This window comes from Gymnoscopelus braueri (genome assembly GCF_963280865.1).
Source record: "Gymnoscopelus braueri genome assembly, chromosome: 5".
Lineage (NCBI taxonomy): Eukaryota > Metazoa > Chordata > Actinopteri > Myctophiformes > Myctophidae > Gymnoscopelus > Gymnoscopelus braueri.
In genome coordinates this window covers 26,142,588-26,161,036 of record NC_137606.1, presented here as the reverse complement: position 1 = coordinate 26,161,036, position 18,449 = coordinate 26,142,588, and the positions used below count along the sequence as shown (strand labels likewise).

At 37.4% G+C, this 18,449-nt stretch overlaps 1 protein-coding gene across 1 annotated transcript; it reads left to right on the top strand.

The window, feature by feature from the left end:
* The first annotated feature begins 3,642 nt into the window (after positions 1-3,642).
* Positions 3,643-5,384, top strand: LOC308085299 (galectin-5-like). Its single transcript, XM_080428378.1, has 4 exons — positions 3,643-3,763; positions 4,182-4,267; positions 4,670-4,823; positions 4,974-5,384. Exons 1-4 carry the CDS (start codon positions 3,752-3,754, stop codon positions 5,115-5,117), a joined length of 396 nt encoding a protein of 131 aa, XP_080284504.1. The 5' UTR covers positions 3,643-3,751; the 3' UTR covers positions 5,118-5,384.
* Positions 5,385-18,449: the final 13,065 nt, after the last annotated feature.

Here is an 18,449-nt window from a genome sequence, read left to right as displayed (position 1 = left end):
CTTTATTGTGGATTACACGTGTAAAGAAATGGTTGAAATTGGTTTTCGTCCCAGTGCCATCATTCATAGTTTTCAGAACGGGGGGGCAGAGAGTGTAAGAGCAAGGCTAAACTAGAAGAGTGGATGTATTACACATTTTGTACTAACTAAATAAATGTGCCTGCAGCTCACTAAGTATGTGACGATCTTGGGAGAAATGGTACAAAACCTTCAAAAAACAACAACAAAGAAAATCTCTGCTCAGTTGGGGGCGCGGCTGTCACACCTTTTAAGCATTTTCTCCGGCTAGGAAGGAACATTTACAACTATAATGACATGGCCAAAATACGGACCTCAGGTGGAAAGTGGTTAATCTGACACACTAAACCCATCTCAAGATTCAAGGTATTCAGGAGGCTTTATTTGTCTCACACTCTTACAAGTACTGTATGTGCAGTGAAATGTTGGTGCGACAAACTGTACTAACAATGTCCAATAAAAAAAAACTGGGTAGGCTATAATAAAAACCACATACATTATAATACGGGTAATGCGGTTGTAATACTGGGAGAAAAAGTCATGTTCATTGTGATAGTAATCACTGCTACAGAGTGTTTGTTCAGGGGTCTCCCTATCTTTCCAGTTCTTTAGTAAACACAAAATGCATTTTCATGTGGGATAACAATTTCAGCTCTATTGACGCGGTAGGTTTTGGGCCGGTTTGCCGAGTGGGAGGCTGAGGTTCGATCCCAGCTCGGCACCAAATCACTACATCTGGTTGTATGTAAATACAACTCTATAAATAAAGTTTGATTTGATTTGTGTCTTTGAGCAAGACAGCTTACTGTAACCCCTAACTGCTCTTGATGAAGGGTTTGGTGGCTTGCATGGTTTTCCCCACCGTCGGTGTGTGAATAGATGAACCCCTTCCTGATTGGCAAATGTAGTTGCTTTCCTTGACACGCAACCTCCATCACTAATCTGTTGTTATGTTTGGTTTTCTTCCTCATGCCTTCCATATTTGTTCACCTCGAAGACGCAGAGTATGACTTATTTATCGGTGCCAGTTTCCTTGTCCTTCCCAACAGCTCTAAAATGGTACAAAACAACAACAAAAAAACATTCAAAAAACAAGAACAAAGAAAATCTCCGCCCGGTTGGGGGCACGGCTGTCACACCTTTTAAGCATTTTCTCCGGCTAGGAAGCTCTTAGCATTACGAGCCTGGTATCAATGTTAAGGGGACGTTGAGACGAATCCAAGGGGTCCACATGTCATATAATATAGAATAACATAGCCTATACATGTCCCACCTAAATACACAATACACATAATCAAATTTTTTTCTTCATATTTTCTGAGCATTAACCACATACAGTGAGCCATATTTTGTGCTTCATCTTATGCTGGTGTCATGTGGTGAAAATAGCTACAGTATGTGATGTATCGTGCATCACTTATATCTATTTACTATTTTGTCAAATTTGTAAAAATAAATTGAAATGTTTGAAACATTTTTAACATTTACAACTATAATGACATGGCCAAAATATGGACGCCAGGTGGAAAGTGGTTAATCTGACACACTAAACCCATCTCAAGATTCACGGTATTCAAGAGGTTTTATTTGTCACACACTCTGAGTTTTGCGTCGGTTTCCCGAGTGGGACACTTGCGTTTGATCCCAGCTCGGCCCAAATCACTACATCTGGCGTAGTTGGATTAGAGGAGGTTCTCGCACGAGGGACATGAAAAGACGTGCCTCGCTGAGTGTGTATCGTGAGCAGTGTAGCGTAGTAGTGTGAAGCGCAAGGACACGCTCTGAAAACCTGAGGGGGTAGATGTAGTGCCCCAGAAAAGACCCGGCCACAACAACTCTGCTAATCGGGCTCAGCTCTATTGACACGATAGGTTGTGCGTCGGTTTGCCGAGAGGGAGGCTAGACTCGCACCAAATCACTACATCTGGTTGTATATAAATACAACTCTTTAAATAAAGTTTGATTTGATTTGTCTTTGAGCAAGACCGCTTACTGTAACCCCTAACTGCTCCTGATGAAGGGGTTGGTGGCTTGCATGGTTTTCCCTAGCCTGGTAAACCCTCCTTCCGGAAATCTCATTTGTAATCAAATGCAAATGAGATTTCCGGAGGGAGGGGGGTTTACCAGGCTAGGTTTTCCCCACCGTCGGTGTGTAAATATGTGAACCACTTCCTGATATGCAAATGTAGTTGCTTCCTTGACACGCAAGGAAGCAAACATGGACTTAGTATCTTGGATTACCCTTCTAAGTTAATTAGAAGCAAGATTATAGATTATATTTTTTTGGCCAATAATTAGCTAATTATGAAACTTACGCAAACTAAACGCAACAGAAGAAAATGGAGATATCATTATTTGACTTTCTAAGAACCCCAAGAATCAAAATATACCACTAAACAAAGATAAATAAGTGACAATTAGGACCACCACAATTGGATGGATAGGCCCCTGATAAGTAGGTGTGGGCCGATGTTATGACCAGGAGTACTTTTTTACTAGAATATAATGGTTGGAATGGATTCAGGAGCCCCAATTTCCATTTATGTTTTGCCCAGGCCCTCCGGATACCCCAACTTTGTTTGACTCCCGCGAAGATTCCCATGGGAGTTGGGCTGGAACAAATTGAGAGTGTAGTGAATTTTAGAGATATTTGTCGGGACACGCAGCTTGAAATCAGGACAAAACCGAGAGATCTACCTAAATCTATGCACGTTTTCATGGTGTGGTTTTTACTTATCCATTGAACGTTTTCTAATAATTACCTTTTAGTTTTCTTCCTTGTGCCTCAAATGCTACTTTACTTTTTGGTTAATTATTTCCTCATGTCTTAAATATTTCCCCCCCTCAAATAAAGCTCAGTATAACTTATTTATCGGTGCAATTTTCGTTATCTTTTCCAACAGTTATATACAGTTATAACTGTTTATTATTTTTATAGGAAAACAGCTATACAGTAGCACAACAGTATGCACTAGTTAAAAAAATAATGTATGTATTTCCCACATAAATACACCATATACACATTTTTATAGACTAGGAAAATGTGATTGCACTATAATCCAGGAGAAAGCTTTAGGTTATTTGACTCAGGCTCCAGTTTACAGTTAAATGTTAAAATACTTTTCATGTATTGCAACTATCTAGAAATGTAACTAATTCAGGCAACAGTAATTGTTACTGATAATCAGTACAAAAAAGTTCTGTGTTTCAGAAATGACTAGTTATTTTTGGCTGTGATGCAATTCGGTTACATTTGATTACATATTAATCTGAATAATAGCATGCAAAAAGAAAAGCACAAAATCTGACCAGACTGAGGTCACTAACTATACTGCACATTAGTCACAGTATCCATTCAGACAGTAGTAGACCATACATTAGACTTAACAGTATTAGACATTAAACAGTATTAGACACAACATACTGTACATGCATACAGTAGAACGTTACTTATTGTTATTTATTTGGTCCTATTTATGGACACATGACACACATGAAACCATTCCAGGATGATGTATGATATATGCACCAACACTGTCTCACCAGGGTGACACAGCATTAACCATTAGGGCTGTCTCTCAAGGTGTTCTCAAGCAGGTTGGAGGGAATGGTGCCAACAGGAATGGTTTACACCCCTAGATTACAATATAAATAGAAGAGTGAACTGTAGCCTGTACCCATCTCTCAAGATTACTGCATCAGTTCACCAAGAATTTAACTCTACTCTGCGAGAATGTCTGCATATGTAAGTATTCTGAATTATTCCAATATTATAATATAATACTATAATTTATACTGTTAATTGTTACATAGATAACAAATATTTTCTTGGTCTGTCATTGATTGTGTGTAGGTCATAATCTGGTTAATGTAATGGTACAAATACATACACAATTACACATCATATTAATAGTCTTCAGTATCTAATAATGTACTTTTTTGAAAATTATTTTAGACTACAGAATTTGGGTTAACTACCCCCAGGGGAATAACTTTGACTTTACGATTGTCCGTCCGTCTGTCTGTCTGTCTGTCTGTCTGTCTGTCTGTCTGTCTGTCTGTCTGTCCATATATAGCCTACACACATACATACATACACATACATACAATGCAATTACTGAATAAATTGCATTATTAATATTTTATTCCTCATCTGCCCTTAGCCCATGCCAGTTAAAGTTCCACTGGATGGAAGCAGCGACGGCGACACCATCAAGATCAGTGGCACAGTGAAACGTGCGGCTGTGAGGTGCATAGAGCATGACATTATTAATACTAGCTTATATTTGCAATATGATATGGCTGTACGTTTGTTTGTTTGTTTGTCAAAGGGAATATAGATAGCTGACCATTTTATTTCCCAGAGACTAGCAGTATTTTTACTTTCCTAGATTAGAACCTACTTAAACCCTTTACTTGGTTTAGGGCTCAGGGCTCTATACCAGTGACTTTTCTGTTTTTGTTCTATATCTTCGCTGAGAATAACCAATCGCGTTGTGATGCGTTGTGAGCTTGTAGATTATATGGATGAACTCATAATTAAGATGTATATGATCACTTGTGTTAGGACTTCTTATCTGCAATAAGTGACATGTATGATGATAAACTCATCATGGTGGGAGAAAGTCTGTTAACCTCATTTTCATTTTAGCTTCACAGTTCAAATTGATGGCCTCAAAGGGGTCGCATTTCAAATGAAAGCGGATTTTACCAAGAATGAGGTGATATGCAACAGTTGCTTGAACGGGAAGATGGGACCAAAAGAGATTCATCCAAATCCCTTCAAACAAGGAAACCAATTTGAGGTACTGTATAGCTTTTTTCCCCACATAGTTAATCGGTAAATACTTGCAAGGCCTTAGATGTAACCCTATTTATCCTGGTCATTGCAGTAGTGAGAAATTGAGAATGCTTGTTTTCAGTCCCTAAAATTCATACCAAGATGTTTGTTTTAGATGACCATTATTGCCGAAACTCAGCTGTACAACATCCTGGTCAACGGTAGAGAAGCATTCAGCTTCACCTACCGCTGCAAAGACCTGATCAACTTCCTGCAGGTGACTGATGATTTGGAGCCTATGGTGACTATTACGATGTAATGATGAATACAGATGGAGCCAAAGGCCAAACATGTCAACTAATAGATTAGACTATATAGTCTTCTATATGATGCAAATGTTTGGATAATAAAGCTTTCGTTATCCTATACATTTTCTATGAATGATTGCTTTAATTGTTGTGCAATAGGAACACTGTGTAAAAATCTATTATCACAAGGATAATTATAATGTCTGGAAAAACTAAATTAAAGCATGGACGTCTATAATGTGAATAATAAATGTCTTTCTTACCTTATCAAACCACAACATTGGTCATTTTAAATGTGTAATACAAATGGAGTGGGTGGGACCTTAAGGCACCTCAGAAAGTTATACATGGAACCAATAGGGTTCCAGGCCTCAACAAAGAAATGTTTTTAATCCATTAATAAAGTAACCAAAACACAGTACTCTGGAAGTGGATCTGATTTATTGACAATGAGTGCGTACGGCAGCTTTACTTTTTCCCCAACTTAGCCTCTCGCAGACTTACCGTTTGGGTAGCACTTTATATTAACTATACACTATAAAGCATTAGTTAAGCATTAGTAAATGCTTAATTCATCATGAACTCATCATTAGTAAAGCATTATTCATACATTACTAAGCATTAGTAAACACGGTTATAAATGTTGAAACTATACACTATTAAGTATTAGTTAAGTATAGTAAAAACACTTAATTAATCATTAATTCATCATTTGTATAGCATTATTCATACATTACTAAGCATTAGTAAACACAGTTATAAACCTTTCAACTATACACGATTTTCAATTAGTTAAGCATTAGTAAGCATAATGAATTCATCATTTATATAGCAATTAAGTACTTAATTCATCATGAATTCATCATTTACATAGCATTAATAATACATTAATAAGCGTTTGTAAACACAGTCATAAGCGTTTTATTGCCCATTGATAACCTAATCTTTAATGTGCTTAATGATTGTATTCTCACACTTTGTAAATGATAGATTCAACATTTATAAATAGGTATTATATCAATTTACAAACCAGTTATTTATGAGTTGTTAATGGTTCATACAATCATTTAGAAAGTCTAAGTAAACACCATATACAAACCACTTGGATGTATATTTATGCGGACATTTGTACATGGTTATTGAGTGTGTTAATAAATGTCTTATAAACACTTATTCATACTCAATGAATGATTTATTACGGTAGTTACTACTTGTTAGTTAAGTATTTTGCGTGAGCCCATCTAAAGTGAGGACTATCTATGCCTTATAAAGCATTTATAAATGAGATAAAAGTAGTGATATAGAAAGTGCCAATATTTATTGCAACAATTGAGACAGAACATGGCCCGTGCAGTGTAAAAATAAAATTAACATTCTTGTGCTGTATGAAAATAAACAAACAATATGCAATGCTATAAACATACACATGGCTGATAAATTAAATAAACATTTTACTTCATGAAAATAAACAATAAACAATCTGCTATGCTATAAACATGTAAACATGGCTGATAAATTAAATAAACATTGTAATTTATGAAAATAAACGATAAATAATCTGCTATGCTACAAACATGTAAACATGGCTGATAAATTAAATAAAAATTGTACTAACTTTATGAAAATAAACAATAAAAAAATCTGCTATACTATGAACGTGTAAACATGGCTGAAAAATGTAATTAACATTCTTGTACTGTATGAAAAGAAAAACATTCTGTGTTCTGCCTTCACTATGCATATAGCCACCCTTGCAGAGCTAGGCAGACAGTTCAGGAAGTAAAAAAAATAAAGATCTGTTTGGAGGCAAAGTCTTGTTTTGGGTTTCTTCTTTAAATTATCTTCTTTGGTTTTTCTTATTTGTAGAACAGCAATGACATGGAAAACACAGTGAATGGATTTGTTAAAATGTGTACTGAATAATGTTTTCCACAGTAAATATTTTAACTTTTTAACAATGCTTTTAAAGAAATGAATTAACTTGCAAACATGAATTAAGCAGCTAAACATTCACACAGTTGCAATGATATGAAATTAACATGTACATAAACACATCCTTGGTTGTGCTGGAAATAATAATATGCAAATCTCTCCCAATATGCCCAAATAAATCACTTGAGTGAAAATAAAAACACAACATTGCTCCCTATAATGGCATTACAGCATTAGCTCAGAGCAGAATAGCCTATAAGCTAACATGATACACAGCAGCCTGCAGCCTAATGGCTAACAGGCTAACAGGCTAGGCCATATGACTGGTACTGATTAGCAACAAACATGACGTTTTTACCACAGACAGAATACACAGTTGGGCTGTGAAAAAGGTTCTAGCAATCATGTTTCATCATTACTGAGACAATACATCACAAGGCCAGTACTTACAGACACAGCTGTACATAGCTTTGCTCTATGCTAAACAGGAAGTGAATGCATACTGCAGGTGTTGCCAGATTTTGCAAAAAAAAACCAAGAGGCCAGGTCTTTGAAAACAAGCCCAAAAAAGCAAGCAACTTGGCTCAGTTTTACCACTTTACATCGGCAATTTGAAAATAGCAGATCAACAAGCTCACAATGTGTCACATCAAGACACGTTGTGAGCTTGTAGATCTGTTATTTTCCAAAAAATATTAGGAAAAAAGTAAAATATTTTCAATTTTTTTTGAAAATATAATATAAATTATATAAATAAAAAACATTAGAAAGTAAGCCCAATGAAGCAACTACACTTTAAAAAAAAGCCCCAAATTGTTTATTATAAGCAGACATGGCAACACTGGTAAACAGGAAACTCATTGATATCCCCTACCTGGCCACGCCCACAGTGGGCAGGTAGGTGGACAATGTTATACAATGTAATAAACAATTTGGGGCTTTTTTTTAAAAGTGTAGTTAATGGGCTTGCTTTCTAATGTTTTTTTTTAAACCAGTGGTTCCCACATTTTTTCATGAAAATATTTTACTTTTTTTCCTAATATGTTTTTGAAAATAACAGATCTACAAGCTCACAACGTGTCATGATGTGACACATTGTGTGCTTGTTGATCTGCTATTTTCAAATGGCCGATAGCTGGTAAAACTGAGCCTAGTTGCTTGCTTTTTTGGGCTTGTTTTCAAAGACCTGGCCGCTTGTTTTTTTTGCAAAATCTGGCAACACCTGCAGTATGCATTCACTTCCTGTTTAGCATAGAGCAAAGCTATGTGCAGCTGTGTCTGTAAGTACTGGCCTTGTGATGTATTGTCTCAGTAATGATGAAACATGATTGCTAGAACCTTTTTCACAGCCCAACTGTGTATTCTGTCTGTGGTAAAAACGTCATGTTTGTTGCTAATCAGTACCAGTCATATGGCCTAGCCTGTTAGCCTGTTAGCCATTAGGCTGCAGGCTGCTGTGTATCATGTTAGCTTATAGGCTATTCTGCTCTGAGCTAATGCTGTAATGCCATTATAGGGAGCAATGTTGTGTTTTTATTTTCACTCAAGTGATTTATTTGTGCATATTGGGAGAGATTTGCATATTATTATTTCCAGCAAAATCAGGGATGTGTTTATGTACATGTTAATTTCATATCATTGCAACTGTGTGAATGTTTAGCTGCTTAATTCATGTTTGCAAGTTAATTCATTTCTTTAAAAGCATTGTTAAAAAGTTAAAATATTTACTGTGGAAAACACTATTTAACAAATCCATTCTATGTGTATTTCATGTCATTGCTGTTCTACAAATAAGAAAAAACAAAGAAGATAATTTAAAGAAGAAACCCAAAACAAGCCTTTTTTTGTTTGTTTTTACCTTCTGATGTTAACTGTCTGCCTAGCTCTGCAAGGGTGGCTATACCCATAGTGAAGGCAGAACCCAGATTTATTTTTTCATACATACAGTACAAGAATGTTTATTACATTTTTCAGCCATGTTTACATGTTTATAGCATAGCAGATTCTGTATGGTTTATTTTCATAAAGTACAAGAATGTTTACTTAATTTATCAGCCATGTTTACATGTTTATAGCATAACAGATTGTTTATTGTTTAATTTTCATAAAGTACAATGTTTATTTAATTTATCAGCCATGTTTACATGTTTATAGCATAGCAGATTGTTTATTTTTTATTTTCATGAAGTAAAATGTTTATTTAATTTATCAGCCATGTGTACATGTTTATAGCATTGCATATTGTTTGTTTATTTTCATACAGCACAAGAATGTTAATTTTATTTTTACACTGCACGGGCCATGTTCTGTCTCAATTGTTGCAATAAATATTGGCACTTTCTATATCACTGCTTCTATCTCATTTATAAATGCTTTATAAGGCATAGATAGTCCTCACTTTAGATGGGCTCACGCTATCTCATTTATAAATGCTTTATAAGGCATAGATAGTCCTCACTTTAGATGGGCTCACACAAAATACTTAACTAACAAGTAGTAACTACCTTAATAAATCATTCATTGAGTATGAATAAGTGTTTATAAGACATTTATTAACACATTCAATAACCATGTACAAATGTCCGCATAAATATACAACCAAGTGGTTTGTATATGGTGTTTACTTAGACTTTCTAAATGATCGTATGAACCATTAACAACTCATAAATAACTGGTTTGTAAATTGATATAATTCCTATTTATAAATGTTGAATCTATCATTTACAAAGTATGAGAATACAATCATTAAGCACATTAAAGATTAGGTTATCAATGGGCAATAAAACGCTTATAACTGTGTTTACAAACGCTTATTAATGTATTATTAATGCTATATAAATGATGAATTCATGATGAATAAAGTACTTACCTGCTATGTAAATGATGAATTCATGATGACATAAATACTTAATAGTGCTTAACTAATTGTAAATAGTGTTTAGTTGAAAGGTTTATAACTGTGTTTACTAATGCTTAGTAATGTATGAATAATGCTATACAAATGATGAATTAATGATGGATTAAGTGTTTTACTAGTGCTTAACTAATACTTAATAGTGTATAGTTGCAACATTTATAACTGTGTTTACTAATGCTTAGTAATGTATGAATAATGCTTTACTAATGATGAGTTCATGAGGAATCAAGCATTTACTAATGCTTAACTAATGCTTTATAGTGTATAGTTATTATAAAGTGCTACCAAAGTTTGTTTAGATAGTCGCCACACAATTTGTTATAATTTAATGTGACTGGGTATGTGGGGCCCCCTACATTAGCTCTTGAAACAGGCCCCAGATCCTGTATTAAACACTACATAAGAAATAAACGATTCCTTGATGTCCAATGATCAACCATCAACGAACTATAAGTGTAATTTTTAGTGACAGTCAAAGATGCATGCAACACACAAATAAATAGTGCGGTGCAAAGCCACCATTTTGGCTATATGCTACTTAATTACAATCAAATATAAAAGGAGGGCAATCTGCAGATTCCAGCTGGAAAATATGGAGGTGTTCGCGTTGGCATATCATTAATGCAATATGACATATTTTGTTAAGTGGACCTCAAAGTTAGTGAAAATGTAAATTAGCTTATATATGTGTTTTACTGCTGTTGTGCGTCTTTACGCATGCTGAAGATGCAGACTTACCATAGTTGCATGTTGATAATAACCTGGGTCGGCTTTATTATGGTGAAGAAATTGATGCTATTACGGTGGTTTTATAGTTTATAGTATACTTAATTGTCAGGGTACAGTAGTTAGTGCACTTGGTATCGTCTATGTCCGTGGCAAATATTTCAGTTTGAGAAAAAATATAAAGGAAAACTTTATTTTTTCATACATGTTTTATTCATTTTCCATAATAATGTAAATAGAAAACATGTATACTTAAATACACCTGATCCAATCTTTTCTGAATTAATTTGGTTAATTGGAAAGTGTCGGTATGAGCTCAGAGTGGAAGGCTGGGGTTCAATCCCAGCTTGGCACAAATCACTACATCTGGTTGTATGTAATTACAAACAAAGTTTGATTTGTGTCTTTGAGCAAGACAGCTTACTGTAACCCCTAACTGCTCCAGATGAAGGGGTTGGTGGCTTGCATCGTTTCCTCCACCGGCGGTGTGTGAATATGTGAACCACTTCCTGATTGGCAAATGTAGTAGCTTTCCTTCAAATTCCTTGACATGCAACCTCCGTCACTATAGGGCATAGCAGTGGCGGCCATTTTCTGGTTCCACTTCAAAATAGTCAATGGATTTTTCCCATTGACATTACCAAAAATATTTATATCAATTATTTTAAGCCTAGAATCAAGCCATCCAGGGTCCTGGTGAATCATGAATATAAAACGTTTGATTCTGTGAAAAAACTTTTTTGAAAACGGCAAAACAAAGGGTATTTATTAAATATAGTATAGGTGTCCAGCCGGGACCAGCTAACTCCATTTTCATTTTTTTTTTTCATAAATCAACGCTATTGAACCCCCTCTACATCTGTGTAAAAAAATGTTTAATAATAACATATGAAAAGTATTAAAAAGCGCCTCTGACGAAAACTCCTAACTCCATTGGACCCTCAAACTGTCCGTCAAAAACAAACAACTCCCCCCTCCTCTCAGGCTCTCAGAGAAGCTCTGCTCTGTATGAGGCAGACAGCCAGGGAGAAGATTTTTCAATGCTTTTGGGAGAACGTATAACAGAATGTATGTGCAAGGTTTGATAGATGTCACCCCAGTAAAGAGGAGAAGGGTGTCTTCACAAAGGTCATCTGCTCGTGTTTTCTTTTTAAATGTTAATGGACAGAGAATGAGTGTGTGCAGGAGTTTGTTTCAAACATCTCCAAGAGCTCAAGGAGATCATGCCAAAAGACTTTCACAGCTTTTATGACAATCTAAAGCACTAAGAAACACCCACCACACACACGCAACACACAACACACAACAGTGTGATAATAAAATGTTGATAGGTTATGATAGGTAAATTCAACTGTGGTTGTTATTGTTAGTGCAGTAGGCTACAGATTTGATAGGCTACAGATTCTATTTTTCATGAATGTATTTTGTATTTATATGCCATTTATTTATTGTTGGTGTGCCATGATTGCTTTTGTTAAATACATGATTGAGTATTGAGGCAGAATTGTTTGTTGCACTCAACTGTAGAAGAACAACAGTGGTAACAGTTAGATCCATGGTTGTTTACAATGCATGTTAAAATAAAAGTTGTTTAAGTACAGAATTCAGCTTGATCTATACTTAGTATATGAGGATGGCGCTCACCATAAATAGCTGATCTCCAAGCTCACAATGCGTTGTGATGTGTTGTGAGCTTTGTGATCCATTGCCAGCTGTTCTTATCAATGATGGACAAAACCTCCTAACTCCACTTGAGCTGTATTTGGGTAAAGTGGTGATAATATAATGACACATGCAAGTATCTGATAATATATAAAGTCACAATACCAAGTTTGATGAGGCAGTATTGCTTTGTTTTAAAAAATATAAGGTTTTCTTCATTTTCAGAAAAATTGATATTTTGTTTTTCATTTCCTGAACAATTACCATTTTGGATTTAGCTGGTTCCGGCCGGACAGCAGAGATATCATATAATTAAATATGAAATTTTAAAAAATCACAGAAAAAAAAATGTTTAATGGTCATGATTCACCAGGACCCTGGATGGCTTGATTCTAGGCTTAAATTAATTTATATAAATATTTTTGGAAATGTCAATGGGAAAAATGCATTGACTATTTTGAAGTGGAACCAGGGCATTGTCATGTTTTATTGCATACTAAAATAATAACGCTAGTTGTTGGATAGGAGATACATGACATAATTACAATATGAAAGTAAAAATTAAAAGTGGTTGTGGCCCTCTTATATTGCTTATAGCAGCGGCCGGCCCTGAATGGAACCAGAAAATGGCCACCACTACAGTATGCCCTATAATCTATTGTTATGTTTGGTTTTCTTCCTCATGCCTTCCATATTCATCATTCCTCACCATCGCCGATCTGACAAAAGTTCTTCGTGCCTTCATCTTCTCATGCTTAGACTACTGTAATTCTCTGTACACCTCTCAAAAAAATCCATCCACAGTCTTCAGCTGGTTCAGAATGCTGCGGCCCGTCTTTTAACTGGTACAAAACATTTGACCATATCACACCCATTTTAGCATCCCTCCATTGGCTGCCAGTTGAATTAAGAATCCGTTTTAAAATCCTACTCACTACATGTAAGGCCAGGCTAGGTCTTGCCCCAGCCTATATCTCGGACCTAGTCCCCCCCTATGTGCCTGCACGTAGTCTGAGATCCTCAAACCAAGCACTCCTGGCCATTCCAGAAGGTCAGTTCAATTCAAAAGGTTGCATGGCCTTCGCCTTCAGGGCCCCTACACTTTGGAATGCCCTACCCCTGGAGATCAGGCTCACTGAGTCTGTCCCCCGGTTTAAATCCCTCCTTAAAACCCGCTTTTATAGATTAGCTTTTAATCCCCACTCCTATCGATTATTCTAGTCTATCTCCGCTGGTCTTGCACCGGTATGAAAGTGGTTTGTACATGAGCATTCCTGCATTGTTTCTGCATATTTTTTTTTTACATTCTTTGTTCTGTTTTGTGTACTGTTTTCTTTTTTTTGTTTTCTTTGTGAAGCACTTTGTAACCCAGTTTTGAGAGGTGCTATATAAATAAAGTTGTATTATTATTATTATTATTATTATTATTATTATTATCTAATTAATTAACCCTCGTAGGGTCTTCGTGTTTTAGTCACACCCAGGGCCTTCGGGTCACTTTGACCCGAAGGCCCTGGGTGAAATTTTTTATTTTCATGAAAACAGTGGCCATTTTCTCAAAATGTTCTCCACTAATGGTTGGGAGGTGTATTGCACTCTGATGATCGGATTAAAATGCTTTTTATTGAACAATACGGAAGATACGGGTACTTATCGCGGAACGGATCAACTTCTAACATCCGTGGCTCAGGGGTATAAAGCACTTCTGAACGTTTATGTACATGTGAGAGTTGGCAATGTAAAAAAATCGAACACCACTTTAAACCAGGAACTGTCGGTTCCATGACTGTCATGTTTCGGGGCTACCTCCATAACAGCAGTATACATGTATGGTTTTGTTGTTGTTGACGTCACTATTGTCATGGTAACTAATGGAGTTGTTGAAGAAACCAGACTCAGAAGAGGCAGCCATGGGTGTAAAGAAACATCTTGTATTCAGATCAGAGAGAAATAGAAGGTTACAGTGTCACAGGTATAGGTCCGCATCATCGGTCGTCATCTCTCTGTAGTGTAACAGATAAAGCACCAGGCTTTAACAGTGTCCAGTAACATAAACATATGACATCATAGGATGTGACATAGATGAGGTTCCGGGCGAAGGTGGACTTCTCGGATTGGATGAGAGTGATGATTACGTCGTCGTCAGATGAGGATGATGATGGTAGATGATGAAGATGGTAATGATGGTGTGACAGTTTATCTCTGGACAACAGTGTCCCCATGTCTGGGTCAACACGTTTGACATCTGCTCTGACCTGTCAGTGGAGATTTGGTGACACTTTGGTGACAGGCCCGTTCAAAGTCCCTAGATGGGTCTGAAACGTACGTCAGGGGGTGAGGGATTCCGTCCGTTCTTTACAGACGCATGCATAGTCGCTGACGTTAAATCCGTAGGAATTATGACGTTGAGGCGTCGTACACCTATTAATCCAGTAGATGGCAGCTGCGAGGTTTTAAATGTTGCGAAAAGTGTTGCCATGTCCGCTTATTATAAGCGACTTTGGGCTTATTTTTCTGTAAAGTTGCTTGTAAACAAACATTGGTGGTTGCGGTTTTATTTGGGCTTGTTTCTAAAGTGTAGTTGCTTATTTGGGCCAATTATTATTTAAACCAGTGATTCTCAAACATATATTGTAGATCTGCTATATCCTAGTCGATTCTTTTGGGCTTGTTTTCATAGACCTGGTTGCTTATTTCTCTCACAAAACCTGGCAACAGCATCAGCGCAGCTAACAACATGAAGCTACCATTGTAGCATCTAGCCAAAACAACGCAATAAAAGACACAAACTAGTCCACAAACTAGACAAAAACAGTGATTGTCTACAAAACGTGAGTTTCGACCCCTACTGCACTGTGCTATATATGCTATATATTGTCACAGACCGTGGATCGACGGGTCTAAGTACATTTACTCAAGTACTTCCACCAACCAACGTGGGTCTTTTTTTTGGAGAAAGAGGGCCCGAGGAAAACTTTTTTTCCTTATACTGCCAACGGGTTCCACTGGTACTACAGCCAACGTACAAACGAACGTACGTCGGCCTGACGGTGAATGTCGACTGCACGGACGGAAATCCTGGAGCCGTAAGTGACGGAGGGGGAGACAAAAACGACGACGCAAGGAGCGCTGGCGCTAGTTACGTATCCTTACGTCCGACTATGAATGATACTTAAGGAAGACAGCTGTAGAAAAGAGAACATCCAGATACCGTGTTCCCAAAACATATAGATAGCCACAGAGAAAGCCTGCATGGGTTTGACCTTGGCTGGCAGACATAGAGACTGCTAGTAGAGAGTACATTTAACATGACTGTATTACAGGCCCATATGAGACCATAATTAATAGGACATTTTAACCAGGTTAATGGACCCTAGACACATTATGATAATTAAGATAAGAGATCAAATAACTCTATCAGTAACCCTATAGTTACATCAATGCTACATCATTACAGTGGATAATATCCATAATAAGCAATGAGGTGCAAAGCAAACGTACCTGCCAGTGGTTCTCAAACTTGTTCATGTAAAAAAAAAAAAAATTGACCCCTTATTACCCCGCGGACCCCCATTTGAAAAGATAAGCCGGAGACCCCAATAAGAGAAGGTTTTTACGGCTCTCTAGCAGTGGACCCCCAGTTTGACATGCATTAGGGCTACGGACCCCCATTTAATGGCATTCATACCTCTGGGACCCCGATTCATATTTTAAAATCAATGTTAATTTAACTCTGAGAGTGTACAAATGGAACCAAATGGACTTGTTAGGGTCCATTTGGTTCCATTTGTACACTCGGAGTTACAGACCCATAAGGGTCCATTTGGTTCCTGTCCATCATTTAGCTGGGGACCCCCTGGAACCCCCTCAAGTACCCCTGTAATGTTAATGTGATTGTCAAGTGAAGTTAGAGCTCCATGTCACCTTGAATCCTTATACCAATGAACTAAATATCTGTCATGCTGTATAGGGTGTACCAAAAAATCCTAAAGGGGCCGTCAACATGTGTAACTTGGTAGCGGCGGCCATTTTGGGGGCTGGAGGGTTGGGGTCCGAGGGTACATAAACAGCTTGTAAACAGTGACCCGACCATGTTTGTTTTTTAAACTCACAGTCACAATGGTGAGGACTTGCTCAGTTCATAAGTGCCATAGCAGGTCGGGTCGAGGTAATGTGGTAGATAAAGCAGTACAATTTGTCAGCTTTCCAGCATAGAGGCAACATCACAGAGCTCAAATAGATGTGGTATGGCTTGGATCTCAGCTGTACGACGCACAGAATTAACGTTCAACCTGCCCAGTACAGCCGTGTATGTTCACTTCACTTTCTCAAAGGTATTTTTTTTTACCAAAAATATGAAACTGCTATTTTGTCTCTGCTAACTGAAAGTAACTAGGTAATGTAACTAGGATGGTCCAGAGTGTTAGTGACTTTTTTTCCTCTCTAACGCACTGACAGGCGCGCTGCTCTGCTCATAGACCGAACATTCCACTACCGTGCGAGGTCTCCAAATGTAATAAAAATAAACAAAGCTATTTTGCTACTCACCGAAACTTTCAACAACACAAAACTGCCTTTGTTTCGGTGAATAGTGAAATTGTTTTGTTTATTTTTTTTATTAAAGTTGGAGACCTCACACGGTAGTAGCAGCGCGCCTGTCAGAGCGTTAGAGAGAGAAAAAAGTCACTAACACTCTGGACCGCCCTAGGCTATCCTAGTCTAGTTACATTACCTAGTTACTTTTAGTTAGCAGAGACAAAATAGCAGTTTCATGTTTTTGGTAAAAATGTACCTTTGAGAAAATGACGTGAACAAACACGGCAGTACATGGGCAGGTTGTTGAACGTTAACTCTTTGTGTGGTACAGCTGAGATCCAAGCCATACTAGTCTCTTCTCTTGAATACATTGTTAGCCTCACACTGTATTCAATCTTCAAGAGGAGAGCTGCGACATGTGAACAGCTTTCTCATAGACCAGCCAGCCACACATGTACAGTGTGCACTGATCACTATGTAGTCGGCAAAGAAGTTAATGTTTACAAACACAAACCACTGTCACTCTCTAGTCTTAAGCGCTTCTCTATGTACAGTCTGACCCCCAAAGGGCTGTAGCGTCGAAAAGGGGGGCGTGGCGAACTTTTGGTGACGCGACGTTGGTACACCCTATTGTGTCAGACCTAGAATGACCATCCAGGTAATGCATGGAATTGGAAATGATCTCCCTGTCTTGTTCATGGGCTGCAAATTGACAGTTTAGCGCCAAACTCACCTGTCTGCTGTTATTATAATTGACAAAGGATTTCTGCTTATTTTTCAAATTATATAGAGTGTAAACTTTATTGTTACATCACAATTTTACGAAAACGGCAAACACGCAGTGGGAATATTAATTCAACTCTAAATGCTGAAAAGAAAAAAAATCGGTTGAATTTGCATCATATCTATAATATGCATAAGCCTACGAGCAATAGATCGTTTGACATAGGGCCATAATAGGCCTATATCTTTACACATTTATGTGTTGACAAATGTTGGGCACATACATATTTTATTTGAGGTTTGGCACTATCGTAATAGATTTTTCATGAAGAATAATGCATTCTAATGACATACCCAAGCTTTGGTCCTATGTAAGTCTGCCTTCGAGCAGACGTGAGAAAGAGCGAGCCTCCCGCAAAATTCACACTTCACAGACAAAAGAATGAATGGATCAGACTACTAACATTGGAAGTTGCGTAAATTCCTTTATGTAAAAAATATGGGCGTAAACAGCGATAGTGAATCGGGGCCCAATGTGTCTCATCGGGATGCATCATTATTCAATACCTTGTAGATCTACTATTTTCAGATCAGACCTATTTTCAGATCAGACCTACGTATATAAATTAGGTTTAAACTGGTTACAGTGATTTTGATGCTATACATTTTGCTGGGGGTCCCCTGGAACCCCCTCAAGGACCCCTGAGGGTCCCCGGACTTCAGTTTGAGAACCACTATTCTAATCTAGACCCTTTTGTAAACAACTGTGCAGAACCATGGGCTGTCCTTTCATGAGGAGGGATGAGGGGGACTAGCTAAGTGGGGTCAGGAGGGATGAGGGGGACTA

Excerpts from the sequence above, each read along its gene's own strand:
- LOC308085299 (XM_080428378.1), top strand. Across the intron at positions 4,268-4,669 it reads GTGAAACGTGCGGCTGTGAG|CTTCACAGTTCAAATTGATG; the intron begins GTGCATAGAGCA and ends TTTTCATTTTAG. Across the intron at positions 4,824-4,973 it reads AACAAGGAAACCAATTTGAG|ATGACCATTATTGCCGAAAC; the intron begins GTACTGTATAGC and ends TGTTTGTTTTAG.